The sequence below is a fragment of the Stegostoma tigrinum genome, chromosome 3 (genome assembly GCF_030684315.1).
Source record: "Stegostoma tigrinum isolate sSteTig4 chromosome 3, sSteTig4.hap1, whole genome shotgun sequence".
Classification (NCBI taxonomy): domain Eukaryota; kingdom Metazoa; phylum Chordata; class Chondrichthyes; order Orectolobiformes; family Stegostomatidae; genus Stegostoma; species Stegostoma tigrinum.
Window position 1 is genome coordinate 100081896 of NC_081356.1, and position 16446 is coordinate 100098341.

General features: G+C 41.0%; 1 protein-coding gene across 6 annotated transcripts in view; it reads left to right on the plus strand.

Annotated features, from left to right (window-relative positions):
* The window catches only part of LOC125450829 (xanthine dehydrogenase-like), a 217017-nt gene that overhangs the window by 164532 nt on the left and 36039 nt on the right, over positions 1 to 16446 (plus strand). For all 6 annotated transcript variants that reach the window (XM_048527126.2, XM_048527123.2, XM_048527122.2 and 3 more), the window contains 4 exons: positions 5561 to 5790; positions 10412 to 10521; positions 11640 to 11744; positions 15429 to 15507. In XM_048527126.2, the coding sequence (XP_048383083.1) occupies positions 5561 to 5790; positions 10412 to 10521; positions 11640 to 11744; positions 15429 to 15507 (524 nt within the window). The remainder of the gene's footprint in view (positions 1 to 5560; positions 5791 to 10411; positions 10522 to 11639; positions 11745 to 15428; positions 15508 to 16446) is intronic.

The window sequence follows — 16446 nt, forward strand, 5'->3', positions numbered from 1 at the left end:
CCTCATCCTGTAAATAAATAAAGAAAATTTCAGAAGGCAGTTAAGAGCCAATCTCGTTGTTGTAGATCTGGAGTCTTTTGTAGGGCAGACCCTGTGAGGATGGCAGTTTACTCTGTAAAGAACATTAATGAGTCAGATTGTCACGTTCACCATAACTGAAACTCACTTTCTTTTTTTTTGCAAGTATATGAAATAAACTTGATTAAATTATAATCACAGAAGATGAATAGTGTCTTAAAATAGGCTTTGGGAGACTAAGGGGTGCAGAATACTACACATACCTGATAATGTGATCATGGATCACTTGATTGGTGCTAACAGCTTCTTCATATGAGGCAAGTGTGCAGCCAGCCCTGCTTACTGTCCGTCTGTCTGTTTGTGGAGGGGAGAAATGAGGTACAATTGATTCTACTTAAAGACAAAACCCAAAGAGAACAAACAACAGTAGGGCACAGGAATGGCCCTTTGGCCCACCAAGATTATGCTGACTGATGATGCCTTTCTAAACTGAAAACCTTTAGTCTCAATGTGATCTGTATCCGTCTGTTCCCTGCCTATTCCTATATCTGTCAAGATACCTCTTAAACAATGCTACTATATCTGCCTCCACCACCCCCTCTGGCAGCATATTCCAGGCACTTACCACCTATTTGTAAACAAATTGCCTCTTATGCCTCCCCTTGTACCTTAAACCTATGTCCCCTCATAACTGACATTTTCACCTTGGGAAAAAGACATTGACAATCCATTCAATCCATGCCTCTCACTATTCTGTAAACTTCTATCACGTCACCCTTAACCTGTGCTATTCAAGTGAAAATGACCCGAGTTTGTTCATTCTCTCCCATAGCTAATACCCTTCAAACCAGACAACGTCTTGGTAAGCCTTTTCTGTGCCCAATCCAAAGCCTCCACATCCTTCTGGCAGTGTGTCAACCAAAACTGTACACAATATTCCAACGTGGTCTAACTAAAGTTCTGTAGTGCTGCAACTTGACTTGGCAATTTTTATACTTTATGCCCTGAGTGATGAAGTCGAGCATGCCATGTGCCTCCTTGGCTGCCTTATCCATTGTGTTGCTACTTTCAGGGAACCATGGACCTGTATACTGAAATTCGCCTGTATGTTAGTGCTGCTAAGGGTTTTGCCATTTACTGTATATTTCCCTCCTGTGTGAGATCTCCCAAAATGCATCATTCTGACTTCCCTGGATAAACTCCGACCGCCATTTTTCTGCCCATTTGCCCAGCCTGTCTATACCCTGCTGTAACCTCTGGCAATCCTTCTCCCTATCTGCAGCTCCCCCAACTTTATATCATCCACAAACTTACTAATCAAACCACCTATTTTTTCCTCCAAATCATTTCTATACGTTATAACATTGGGGAACAACAGCGGAACACAACTGTTCACGGATCTCCAGTCAGAAAAACACTTTTCCAACACCACTGTCTTCCTTCTCTGACCAAGCCAGTTCACCTTAGAAGCTCACTGCTAAACCCATGTGACTTCACCTTTTGTATCACTCAGCCACGTGGAACCTTGTCAGAGGCCTTGCTAAAGTCCACGTGAACAACATCTACCACATAACCTTTATCCATCATCTGTGTCATTTCCTCAAAAAAAAACAGACAAAACTATGCTGTCTCTCACTAATAAGCCCATATTTTTCTAAATGTGAGTAAGTTCATATACTTCTGAATGTTGTCCAGCAATTTTGCCTAGAACTGAAGTAAGGCTCACTGGCCTGTAATTTCCTGAATTACCCCTGTTGCCCTTCTCAAACAAAGAAACAATGTTGGCTATTCCCCAGTCCTCCTGGAACTCTCCTGTGACTACACAAAGGTTTTGGACAAGGCCCCAGAAATTTCCTCACCTGCCTCCCTCAGTCTTCTGGGATAGATCCTTTCAAGTCCGGGGGCCTAACTCAACACTTTTTAAAACACCCAACACTTTCTGTTTTTTTTTATGACGTGTTCAATAGTATTGACATGCTCTCCCGAGACTTACCATCCACCGTGTCCTTGTCCTTTGTGAATACCAATGGAAAGTATTCATTAAGGACCTCACCCACTACCTCTGGCTCCACACATAAATTCCTTCCTTTGTCCTTTCGTGGACTTACACTTTCCCTAGCTACCCTCTTGCTCCTTATTATATATATATCTAATTCTGTTGGGTAAAGACATTTCATGGCCCCTTTTAGTCCTCTTAATTCCTCATTTGAGTTCTTTCCTGTTATCGTTTTATTCTTCAAGGGGTCTTTCGGTCTTCAGTTTCTTCCTTTATCTTTTTGACTAAGCTCTCGATTTCTCCTGTCATCCACTTTTCCTGAATCTCGCCATCCTTACCATTCATTTTCATAAGAACATGCAGTTCCTGAACTCAAATCAACTGGCCTGTAAAAGATTCCCATCTGCCAAACGTGGCATCACCCTTAAACAGCTGCCTCCAATCTACATTCCCCAGTTCCTGTCTAAAGATTGTCGTAGTTAGACTTCCCTTAATTAAGTACTTTCACCTGAGGAATACTTATCCACAAGTAACCCTGAACGTAGAGAAATATAGTCACTGTTCCCAAAATACACCTTCACTGAAATTTTGATCATCTGGCTGGCTGAGTTCCCAATACCAGGTCTAGTATGGCCCCTTCCTTAGTTGGACTATTAGCATTTCGAAAAACTGTCTTAGCCACCTGACAAGTTCATCCCCATGCAAACCCCAGGCACTAAGCAAGTCCCAGTTAATACAAGGATAGTTCAAATCATGCACCACAACAACCCTGTTGTTTTTATATTTTTCCATAATCTATCCACATATCTGTTCCTCTATCTCGCATTGGCTGTTGGGAGGCCTGTAGTGCAATCCCATCAAAGTGATTGCACCTTTCCTATTCCTGACCTGTATCCATAAGGTCTTGCTGGATGAGCCCTCCAAGGTGTCCTACCTCAGTACAACCACGATATTCTCCCTTATCAGTTACACAACTCCCCCGCCTCTTTAACATCCCCCTCAATCTCGCCTGAAACATCTAAATCACGGAACGTTAAGCTGCCAGTCATGTCCCTCTCTCAGCCAAGTCTCGGTAATAGCTACATTATAGTTATACGTAATAATCCCAAGTTCTAAGTTCATCTGCCTTACCTGTCATACTCCTCACATTAAAACAAATACACCTCAGACCGCCAGCCTGTTCTTCCTTAGCCTTAGCGGTCTTTGTTGCAGACTCCTCCAGTCAGTTTACTTGCCACCTATTGACCTGATTCCCACTCCTCTGACACACAACAGAGGAACAATGTTGGCTACTCCCCAGTCCTCCTGGAACTCTCCTGTGACACTAGCAAACCTTCCTGCCAGGATATTGGTTCCCCCTCCAGTTTAGGTACAAACTGTCTTTCTTGTGCAGGGGTCCCACCTGCTGCAGAATATATCCCAATGATCCACACACCAGAAGCCCTCCCTCCTGCACCTGCCCTTAGTGACACGCTTAGTTGTCCTGTCTTCCTGTTCCTAGCCTCACTGGCAGATGGCACATTGAATAATCCCAAGACTATACCCTAATCTTCTTGCTTTTCAGCTTCCTACCTAACTCCTTGAACTTTCTTTGCAGGATTTCGTCTCTGTTTCTGCCTACGTCATTGGTACCAATATGGACCACAGTATCTGGCCACTCACCCTCCCTCTTGAGAATATCCTCTGCCAGCTCAGAGCGTGGTACCAGAGAGGCAATGCACCACTCTGAAGTCTTGCTAACAGCCACAGTATCTTCTGTCTGTGCCCCTGACTATGACAACTGCTCACTTACACTTCAATCCTCCCTCCTGTTCAATAGAGCCAGTCTCGGTGCTGCTGCTGCTTTCGCCTGAGAGTCCATCCCTCCCCAGCTTACCCCCAACAGTACCCAAAACAGTGAACCTGTTTGAGAGGGGAATGATCACGGGGTACGCCTGTACAGCCTGCCCACGCTTACTCATCTTCCTGATGGTCACCCAACTCTTCTCAGTCGGTGTAGCCCTTACCGGTGGGTGACCAGCTCACTGAACGTGTTATTAATGACATTCTTAGCCTCAGATGCTCCACAGTGAGTCCATTTGCAGCTTCAGCCACTCCATGCACCAAACCAGGAGCTGCAGCTGAACAGACTTCCAGCCTACGCAGCCAGAAAAGACCCTGGATGTCCTTCATTTCCCACATATTGCAGGAAGAGCATTCCACGGGACTGAATTCTTCTGCCATTGTGAACCTTATCAACTACAGACAATAGTCTAGAAATTGAATACACAATCTAATCCAATAGTCTCCAAACTCAGGTCTCTCACTCCCACTCTCAATTCCTACCAGACTGCACCTACAAAAAGGAAGTACATTATCTCTCTCTAGGCACTACTCACTCAGTCTCTGGTTCCTGAGCAGCCAAGCCTATGTCACTTTTTGAGTCATGATGTCCGCTCCAGAGCTCTGACCCTAGATTCAGCTCCATGCTGCTGCTGTTGACCTGCAGATTCACTCTGCTACTACTGCTACTAGTGTTGCTACTCTGACTGATCTCAACCTTTTTTCAAAGGCAAATTATTCTGTGACTGTATACAGCATGGAATCACTGTGAATGGTTTAAAATGCATTTGTCAATGTCTTTCTAAAGCCTGAAAACGAGCCTGAAGAATTTGATCAGTGAGCTTTTGTAGAATCCCTCGTGTGGAAACAGGCCGTTTGGCGCAATAAGTCTATGTCAACCTTCAGAGCCATCTTGTAATCTACACATCCCTGAACACTACGGGCAATTTAGCATGGCCAATTCATCTAGCCTGCACATCTTTGGACTGTGGGAGGAAACCAGAGCACCCAGAGGAAACCCACGCAGACATGGGGGGGGATGTGCAAACTCCACACAGACGGTCGCTTGAAGGTGGAATCGAACCTGGGTCTCTGGCGTTGTGAGGCAGTAGTGTTAACCACTGAGCCACCATGCCGCCCCCAAAAAGCTTGTGCAGTCTGAACTAAATTCTGTAGCGTTTCTGAACTGGAGCTTTCCGAAAGGATATTTCACAACCAGTGAAGTTCAGAAAAAGGTTTTAGCTGTGTAAGTTTTATTCTCTACAACACTTTCCCTCAACCTCTCTGGATTTCCAGGTTTTCAAATGTTTCCTCAAAACCAGTCTGTCCAACAATTCCTTAAACCTCTCATCATTTACTGCTTCACCACAGAAGTATTTTGGGACGTCACTATTTTAACGATGTTAAATGAATCTGTAATGCATTGAATGGTCAAAAGGAGACCTCAGTTGGATAAATTTTTCAAATGATAAACATTATCACTTCCTGATTTCCTTTTTCAACGTCAGTGATTGATAGCAGACAATATTTGTATTTCAAAGTTATGCCTCACTCAAGAAGTTAATAAAAACATTGCTACAATAATTATTTTAATGTTGCTATTCAAAGTATGAATTCGAAGTTTGAGAATATTTTTTAACTACATAAAAAAGGTGTTGCTCCGCAGAACTGTTTCTCTGGCTACCACAGTACATATGTGTTAATTATATTCATTTTTGTATTAAGATTCACAGCGTCGTGCTCTGGAGATGGTAGAAGTAGTGAAGGTCATCTACCAAGATCAAAAACCACCAATAGTGACCCTTGATGAAGCTATTGAGAAAAAATCTTTTTATCCACCACCTGGAAAGGGGTTACTTGTTGGAGATCCTGCAGGTGCTATTTCCGAATCTCCTTGCAAAATTGAAGGGGAAGTTAGAGCAGGTGAACAGTATCATTTCCACATGGAAACACAGGTAAAAAAAATGTTATTTATTGACATAGAAAGAATTGTTTAAATATTTAATGACAGTAAAAATTGCCCTATGGATGAAATGTTTTTCCTCGTATCTCGTAAATGTTCTGCCCCCGATCTTAAATCTATCCCCCAGTCATTCATCCCTCCATCAAGGGGAGATGTTTCCTCCTGTCTACCCTGTCTATGCCCCTCATAACTTTATACATCTCAGTCACACCCCTCTCAATCACCTCCGCTCTATGGAAAACCACCCCAGTCTGTCCAATCTTTCTTCATAACTGAAACTCTGCAGCTCAGGCACCAGACTATTAAATCTGTTCTGCACCCTCTTCGGTGCTATTACTTCCCTTCAAAACCCGCTCACGACTCTGCTGATAATGTGGTGGTTTGGATCTCAAACAATGACGAATAGAGTACTGGAAAGAAAAAGAGAGAAAGCTTGGTAGCATGGTGTAAAGACAACTGTCTCCCTCAACATCAGCAAAATGAAAGAACCGGGCATCAACTTTGGGAAGCCGAGTGGAGGACATGCCCCTGTCGGTATCAGTCGCGTTGAGGTGGAGATGGTCAAGAGCTTCAAGTCCCTAGGAGTAAATTTCACTAACAAATTGTCCTGGTCCATCCATGTCAAAGCTACAGTCAAGAAAATACACCAATGCCTCTACTTCCTCAGAAGGCTTGGGCAATTCAGCATGTCCACAATGACTTTTGCCAATTTTTATGGAGGCACCATAGAAAACGCCCCATCTGGACACATCACAACTTAAAATGAAAACTGCTGTTCCCAAGACTGCAAGAAAATACAGAGAGTTTTGAACACAGGCCAGTTCATCACAAAAGCTAGCTTTCCATCCACTGACTCCATCTACACTTCCAGCTGCTTCAGAAAAGCAGCCAACATTATCAAAGAGCCCTCCCATCCTGGTTATATCCTCTTCCACCCTCTTCCATTGGGCAGAAAATACAGACATTTGAAAACACTTACCAATAGATTCAAGGACAGTTTCTTCCTTGCTGTTATCAGACTTCTGGGTGGATCTTTTATTTATTAGAACTGACCTTTCTCTACATCTTCTTTGTAGCCTAAGCACTATATTCTACATTCTGGTTCTATTACCCTGATGTACTTGCGTAAGGTATGATTTGTCTCGTTAGCATACAAAACAATATTTTTCAATGTGTCTTGATACATGTGACAATAATAAATCAAATCGAATCAAATCAATAATGTGGATTGCAGAACCACATACAATGCTCCAGCTATAGCCTAATCGATGTTTTATACAGTTCGAGTATAGACTCCCTGCTCTTAAAATCAGTGCTTCGACTAATAAAGGCAAGTATACCATCTGCATTCTTTATCCATCTGTTCTGATACATTAAAGAACTGGTGTACCTACACACCAAGGTCTCTCTGATCCTTGGTACCTCTCAGGTTCCTATCTTTCATCATGTATTCCCTCACCTTGTTTGCCTGCCCATTATATCCACTGGTCGTCTAAAGCTACCCTACTCACTGTTTACCATCCCATCAATTTTTATATCGTTTGCGACCTTACTGATCAGCCCTTCTACATTCAAGTCTAAATCATTGCTATAAACCACACACAGCAAGGGCCCCCAACCCTGTGAGACCCCTTGGACACAGATGTCCAGTCAATGAAATGCCTTAACTATCTGCTTCCTGTCACTCAGCCATTGTGAATCCCATTTCCTAAATCTCCTTGAATCCCATGGTTCTTACTTTTGTTATGTTTCCCATTTGGGGCCTCATTAAAAAGCTTGGGGAAGTCCAAGTAAACTACATCAAAAAACTTGTCTTGAAAAATTCAATCAAGTTGGTCAGACATGACTTCCCCCTTAACAAAACCATGCTGACTGTCCATGACTAATCCCTGCCTTTCCAAATGCAGATTTTATTTTCCCCCCCTCAGAATTGCTTCTAGTTTTATGTCTACCACTGATTTTGGATTGACTGGTCTGCAGTTTCCTGGTTTGTCCCTTGCTGAGTTCTTGAATGACAATTCCACAATGGCTGTCCTGCAGTCCATTTTCAGTTTTATTCTACCCTTCATGAGATCCCGTTCAATGTTGAGGCTTGACAAGTCAGATGGCAGTTGTGATCACGTGCACCCATTCTAATTGGTCAGGAAAGCCAGGAACAGGAACTGCCACAGAAAAGAAAAGCCCACTCCATGATCTTTTGGGTTCATAACTTCTGCGGGCCTCTCCATTTGTGAGCAGGTCCGTATGTTCAACCTCATTAATTCTATTGAATATGGAGGTAAAGTAAGCTATTAGCAAATAGTGAAGACAATTTTTTAAAAAAGGTACGGTTTTGAGAGTAAACAAAATCTAACTAATTTAGTAATATCATAATTTATGTGTATATTATGACATTTTGTCTTTGGCTCTGAAATACCAAACAAATTTCCTACAATAAGAAATTGTTATGAGACACACATCTCCAACACCTCTGGTGTGCTCCCTGGGCTCCTTTTCCATGGTGTAAAGTGCCAGTGGGACAGATCCTTGCATACTTTCCATCAGCAACCTAGTAACTTGCACAATTACAGTTTTCTGGCAACTGAGGATTCATATCCCATGGTACTCCATTATACTGAAGGTCATTAAACCTAATTTATATTCAAACTGTAAAAAGAATACTTTTGGTTAGCAAATACTGTACTTATGGAGGGGTTATCACCATAGTTTTGTTTGTTATTTAATCATTTTTCAAATAATTGTTTTGCCAAATAGATGATTTATGTGCATCTGTAGATGGGATTAATTTTGTGCCTCGTGTCATTAAGTAAAGGGATGTTCTATTTCCTTGGTGGCTTTGCAAAGCAAGGTTCATTTGTTCTACCCATCATTTACAAGATGGATTTACAAATAATTCAGGATGGAATTAAATAACTTGGGCAAATGAGAGTTTATTGGGTAAAACTAGTAAGGATTTGTTAAAGGAAAATCATGTTTAAGTAACTTGGCATTTTGATAAAGTAATAGGGAAAGTAAGTGAGTGCAATACAACTGATGTGGTGTGCATGGACTTCCAAAAGGCATCTGAAAAAGTGATGTACAACTGACCTGTGGACAGCGTGAGAGTCCATTGAGTAAAAGATGTAGTAGCAGCATGGTTATGGAATCGACTGAGTGATTGCAGAGACTGGTTGTAAACGGTTGTTTTTCGGTGAGGAAGAAGAAACAAAGAAACCTACAGCACAGGAACAGGCCCTTTGGCCCTCCAAGCCTGCACCGATCAAGATCCTCTGTCTCACCTGTCATCTATTTTCTAACGGTCTGTGTCCATTTGCTCCCTGCCCATCCATGTACCTGCCCAGATATATCTTAAAAAGACGCTAACGTGTCTGCATCTACCACCTCCGCTGGCAACGCGTTCCAGGCGCCCACCACCCTCTGTGTAAAGGACTTTCCACGCATATCTCCTTTAAACTTTCCTCCTCTCACTTTGAACTCATGACCTCTAGTCTCTGGGAAAAAGCATTTTGCTATCCACCCTGTCTATACCCCTCATGATTTTGTAGACCTCAATCAGGTCCCTCCTCAATCTTCATCTTTCTAATGAAAATAATCCTAATCTATTCAACCTCTCTTCATAGCTAGCTCCCTCCATACCGGGCAACTTCCTGGTGAACCTCCTCTGCACCCTCTCCAAAGCATCCACATCCTTTTGGTAATGTGGTGACCAGAACTGTACACAGTACTCCAAATGTGGCCGAACCAAAGTCCTATGCAACTGCAACATGACCTGCCAACTCTTGTACTCAATACCCCACCCAGTGAAGGAAAGCATGCCGTATGCCTTCTTGACCACCCTGTTGACCTGCGTTGTCACTTTCAGGGAACAATGGACCTGAACACCCAGATCTCTCTGTTCATCAGTTTTCCCTAGGACTTTTCCATTTACTGTATAGTTCGCCCTTGAATTTGATCTTCCAAAATGCATCACCTCGCATTTGCCCGGATTGAACAAGGTATACCAAAGTGAGGTTTTTCAGCATCAGTTTTAGGATTTCTGTTCTTCTTGATGTGTATTAATATTCTCGACTTTCATGTACATGGCATCATTTCAAAATCCACTGGTATCATTGTGAACTGTGAGGATGATAGTTTTAAACTTCAGAAAGATAAAGACAGCTCAATAGAATGAAAGGACACGTGGGAGATGAAATTTAAACCAGAAAAGAATGAGGGTAAAAACAAAGGATACAGTTCCAAATTGGGGTACAACATAAGGAATGAAACAAGTGGAATCAAATAATTCTTTGTGTACTTTCTGCCCTAACGGAGCATTTTGGGGCAATTCATACGCTTCCTACGACAAAGGTAAAGTCAACTTAGTCCTAAATGGCTCTTCTCTCATTAGAGAGAGATGAAAGGTTGAGAAGTTGGCACCTTCATGATAACCTCATCAGGTGCAGGAATTGAACCCAGGCTGTTGGTGTCATTCTACACTTCAAACCAGTCATCTAGCTGACTGAAATAACTGACCAGATAGCTATTTCTTAAATTACGATTGTATAATCTCTGAGATTTAGTTAGAAATAACTGTCAATGATTATATTTTGACTGTACTGTTTGTTTTTGGATAGATTTGTCGGTGTGTGCCTACTGAAGATGGTTTGGATGTTCAGGCAGCTAGCCAGTGGTTGGACCTAGCCCAACAAGCCATTGCCGGTGCCATTGGAATACCTGCCATGGAGTAAATAGACTTTTCTTTCTTACCACAATTGTGACTAACTTGCTGCAATAACTTTACAAACTGCAGGAATAGTATTATTGAAATTGCAGAAGGGGAATTTCAACGTAAAACTGAGTTAGATGTGGTACACTGTACTTAATGTTCCACATCATAAGTTAAACTGACAAAAACGCTTCTAAGCAGAAAATAAGCAAAGAGATTGCGACCTGACCATCTCAGTTACCAGACTATCTTTGTCTTAAATCCACACATAAAGACATTCTAATGAAAATGATAGATATACCCACCAAAAACACCTATAACAATAAGCCGTCTATTTTATTTAGTTTTGTATTTCTTTCACAAGTAACTTACTCCCCCCACCAAAGGCTGTGATAACCTCTGAAAGACCTGAAATTCACAGCAGTTAAGAGAATGTTGCCAATTAACATTTGTACACACGTAGAAGCACACGTAAATGCTTACATACATAAGGATTTGCATACTTGTACATGACCATGCTTACAAAACTTATGAAACAGGAGCACAAGTAGACAGTCAGGCATAGATCTTGATCTTGAACCTTGACTTATTTAGTAAATCACCAATGACAGGTGTATTTCACCAAAATCATACTGTAAGGTGTTAGAATACTTGAACCTTGCTTGATTTTCATTAACCTCAAACAAGCATGTATAGAAGTGTGTGAATTGAATTGGAGCTTTGCTCAGGTTTGTGGCAATGTGACTTTGTACGTATGACTGAAGGAAAAATATTACTGCTACTCAACAGTTAACAACGCCAGCAAGAGGCAGTGTTTTAACATCAGTAGAAAGCGGTGAACATACATAGCAGTTTTGCAGTTTGTGAGAACAAAAGACAAGTGAACGTTTTTATATTTATTAGGCTGTGGCAAAGGACGCCAAACTGAAACATTAGCCTGTCTTGTATCTTCACAGAATTGATGGACTGCTGTATATTTGTTCTATTTTTTGTGATAGTTATATCAGATATCAAGCATTTCCAATTTTAACCTCTCAATGCACAATTTTGTATGTTAGTAGTTACCTTTTACTCTGCTATTATCTCAGAATAATGATGCAGTTTAATATCATGTAAAAATGTTTTTGTTTCCACAGTATTAACATCTCAGCTAAGCGTTTGGGAGGAGCTTATGGCGGTAAAGCTACGCGGGCTAATTTAGTAGCTTGCGGGGCAGCAGTGGCTGCAACAGTACTTTGCAGGTAGGATTCAGCTGAATATAGTACACTGTTGACTTTTTCTGAATGTTATCATTTAAAACTTGGCAGTATCAGAAATACCACATCCCATTCTCTTTATTCCATGTTTGTGTGCATTAATGAACAAATTGTATTAAAAGCAATGATTGATCAACTTAATCCAAAGAAAAAGGATAAGCAGAATATTAACAGGTGCATTCAAACATAGATTGGGGTTTTCATTTACTAAGTGAGGACAAATTGTTTCTACTAACATATGGCTTGGCCACCAGAGGGCAAATGAACAAGAGGGGAGATCAGATATCTTTACTGCAGCAAGTTATTATAATCTGTGTTGCTTGAAAGGGTAAGGGTACAAGATTTGAATAGTAACTTTCAAAGACATGTGCTTTAAAAATAAACATTTGCAAGGTAAGAGTGAAATTAATTGGATAATAAATTGGTCTTGAGAATCACTTTGTGGAGGCAACAAAGGCAAGATGGTAATTTTGGCAGCATTGTCATAGAGTGAGTCTTTGTCTGTTTTGTAAGTTGCTCATTGTGACATGATCTTTCTGAGGGGCGAATTGGCTGAAGTCCCAACAATATTCAATCAGATTGGATATAGTTACCTATTCTACTGTCTTCACAACCTCCAGAAAGAAAGGATAAACAAAGCATCGGATCCTTCCTTCACTGTCCACCAGTGGAATAATTATCAGTCTAATTACAGAATCTCAATTCTCAAACATCTTAAATATTACATGTGGCTCAACTGATAGTTTGTCAAGCTCTTAGAACAGCACAATTTGCATTTATTTGGCACGTTTTATAAACTAATTCAAAAGTCATATCTGCATAGACTTGAAGCTGGCTTTTTCAATCCCCATTGGGCAGGTTTTGGTAGAAGATCAGGTAGGATAATGACAGGTGGCTAGTCCATTTCCCCAGAGTATAATGTGTGAGTAAGGTGCCCACTAGCTTGCCCATTCTCAGGCTAATCACATTGGCCATAAATGCACAATGGTGGTACTCTGAGGGCAGGAATTCCATGCTGTGCTTGGTAAAGTTTGTCAGTGGATTAGTGCTGTGGACAGGCTTTTCTACATGGAGGGTAAGCAATGTACCACCTTCCTCCTATCTGTCGATTAACCAAACCCAACAGGAAGTGACAGCTGTGATCAGAGATAATGGGAACTGCAGATGCTGGAGAACCCAAGATAACAAAGTGTGAAGCTGGAAGCCTGCTGTGTTTATCCAGCTTCACACTTTTTGTTATCTAGGAAGTGACAGCTGGTTGGTAGGGAGTGCAGAATATTTTCGCAGCCGGGACAGTGGCTGAGAGGAACTTTTGGAAGGGCAGTAGAACAGGGAACCTGTGATAGGGTGAGTCTGGGCAGGAATGTCGTTAACTTGAATGACTTTCCTCGTGAGGCATGGAGTAGTGCTCCTGCTCTGGCAAGCAATTGTGTGATGAACTCTTTGTAACCAGTGAGATAATAATGATAAACTTCACAACTGTGCAACGATGTTGCCTTACAATTTTTTGAACTTGATGTATTGTACTTTAATTTAAAGGACTGTTATAAAACCAGATTAAAAATGAGTTGCATCAGATTGACAACAAGAGTGCCTCATTCTCCAGAGACTAAGTTACTGACTGCACCAAGATGATCCTGGAGGGCATGGACACCCAACGTTCCTTTTCAGTGCCATTCATTGTTTTCTTAATCTCCTTTACCTATCACACCCACATTTGACAAAAAGAGCAAAGCTATCGTGGATTTGTGTGCCTCAAAGATAGCTGCCGTTCTGTTATCTCAAACACTATCCTTGACAAACTGCAGCTTGTCAAAGTGTTGGTGATTGTATTTTGTTTTGCATAACACTTCTCCTTCCTTTTGTTCTTGTCCAGGTAATCTGCTTTGCCTTACTGACCACCAACATTTTTAAACTCATCATCTTTCTCTTCAAATGTTGCATTAGCTTTACTTCATTCTATCTTGACAACCTCTTCTAATATTAGACACCTCATACCTTTGCTCTACTCATTTTTATGTGATCACCCTTCCTTTTGCCCAAACATTGAAATGTTCAGCTGTTTCTACCCCACTATCTGAAATTCCATCCTCACTTTATATTTCTGATCTCTATTAAAAATGTAACCCTCCGTTTCAATCAAGCTCACAGTCGCCACCTAATGATAACTAACGTCAACATCTAGGGAGGACGGGTGACATCCTGTTAATGGCAGTAGATTAGTAACCCCAGGCTAATGTTCTGAGAACATGTAAAAACTGAAAGAACTGCAGATGCTGTAAATCAGGAACAAAAATAGAAATTATGGAAAACCCTCACCAGGACTGCGAAGATGAAGTTGAGAAACATTTTTAATTTTTTAAGTTTTTTTTCTTCACTGATGATGCTCATCCTGCTGACCTTTTCCAGCAACTTCTGTTTTTGTTTCTGAGAACATGTTTGAATTTCACCAAACTCCTCCAAAAGCACCTCACAAACCCATGACCTTTATCACCGAGTAATGGAAGGGCAGCAAGTGCATGGGAACACCTCTGCCTGCAAGCTTCTTTCCAAGCTGAGCACCGTCTGGACTTGGAATTTATATTGCCACTTAATCCCAACCATTGCCCCTCCATATACTATCCAACCATGTGTCTATGTTGCCAGTTGTTCACTGTTACAGAGTCCAAATTCTGGAGCCCTTTTCTCACAGCACTATCGGTGTACCTATGCCAGATGATCAGAGGATTAGATAAGGTCAACAGTGAGAGCCTTTTTCCTCGGATGGTGATGGCTAGCATGAGGGGACATAGTTTTAAATTGAGGGGTGATAGATATAGGACAGATGTCAGAGGTAGGTTCTTTACTCAGAGAGTAGTAAGGGCGTGGAATGCCCTGCCTGCAACAGTAGTAGACTCACCAACTTTAAGGACATTTAAATGGTCATTGGATAAACATACGGATGATAATGGAATAGTGTAGGTTAGATGGGCTTCAGATTGGTTTCACAGGTTGACGCAACATCGAGGGCCGAAGTGCCTGTACTGCGCTGTAATGTTCTATGAAGGCCTGCTGCAGTTTGAGAAAGCAGATCATCAGCATCTCCTCCAGGGCAATTTGAGATGACCACAAAGGCTAGCCTAGCTATCCATGAGCACATTCCATGAACTAGTTTTAAAAAAAAACCCTCAGGAAAATGTAACTTGGCTGGTAATTGGCCTTAATGAAAGATAAATCTAGCTTTTTGTTGAAATAATTTCTGACAAACATGACCAATTGGGAAATATCCAGTAAAGGACATGGAAGTGTAGATTTTAACAATAACATAGCATGAAAGTAATAGAATCACTTAAGTAAAGCCAATAGAAAAAGAGGTGATCGTGGGAAGTGATGTTTTGTTTACTGATGAGATCAGTGATTCATTACCAATGTAAAACAGCTAGCAAGGAATGGATAGTGGAATTGGGTAATTAGTCCAAAGTTGCCTTTTATTAGCTTTGGGAATTGGGGAAATATTTTTGTCATGTAAACAGGAATTGTAGCTGTGCTTTTGGTTATTGATAGCTGCCTTATACTATTGATCCAGTGTGAGCCAACCAGTCCATCTCTAAGGTATACCGAAGTGTTAGTTTTCATTATTCAGACTTGCTCTTTTGTGTTTTTTTAATGTGATCATATTGTTCCTTACAGACCTGTTCGATGCATAATGGACCTGAGTACCAACATGAAAGCAGTTGGCAAACGTCATAGTTATATTTTCAAATACAAGGTCAGAGTTCAAAAATCATAGAAATCTTTTCCTTGTACCAACTTTGCTATCAACCAGATTAACCTAACGATGTGTACAAACAGCTGATGAAAAGCCTCGTCATAGACTATCAATACAGAGAATGAGGTAATGTTTGAGCGACCTGGCTTTGAATCCTGCCATGGCAGATGATGGAATTTGAATTCCATAAACAAATAAATTTGGAATTAAGAGTTGAATAATGACCATGAAACATTGTTCATTGTTAGGAAAAATCTACCTGGTTCACTAATGTTCTTTAGGGAAGGAAATCTGCCATCCATACTTTGTCTGGCCTACATGTAACTCCATACCAACAGCAATATGGTTGATGCCTAAGAATTAAGGATGGGCAATAAATTCTGGCCTAGCCAGCAATGCGCACATCCTGTGAATGATTTTTTCAAAATAAGTGTGTGTTGAAGTGTTACATCAGTGTTGGAAGAAATCATGTTTAACTTTTTCAGATATGTATTTCTCCAATGAAATAGCTGAGACAAATAACAACATTGCAGTTTAGTTAAGAGAAGAGGAGTCACTCGCAGCATGGAAAGTAAGACTATAAATGGAGTGGAGGTACAGAGGAACTGAGAGCACAAATTACAGCAAAAGCTATAACAAAAATAAACCAAGCTTATCAGTTCATTTCTAGAGTTGAAAAGGAGACAGTTTGTAACAAAAAAAAATCTGGAAAAGCTCAGCAGATCAGACAGCATCAGTGGAGAGAGAAATAGAGTTAACATTTTGGGTCCAAAGGGCCTTCTTCAAAACCCTTAGAAAAGTTGTGCTCAGATTTGGGAGGTGATCTCATTGAAACTTACAAAATGTTTAAAAGAAGAGACAGGTTAGATGCGTGAAAGATGTTATCCCTGGTCAAAGCATTTAGAAACAGCACAATTTAAAAATGTAGGGGATGCCACT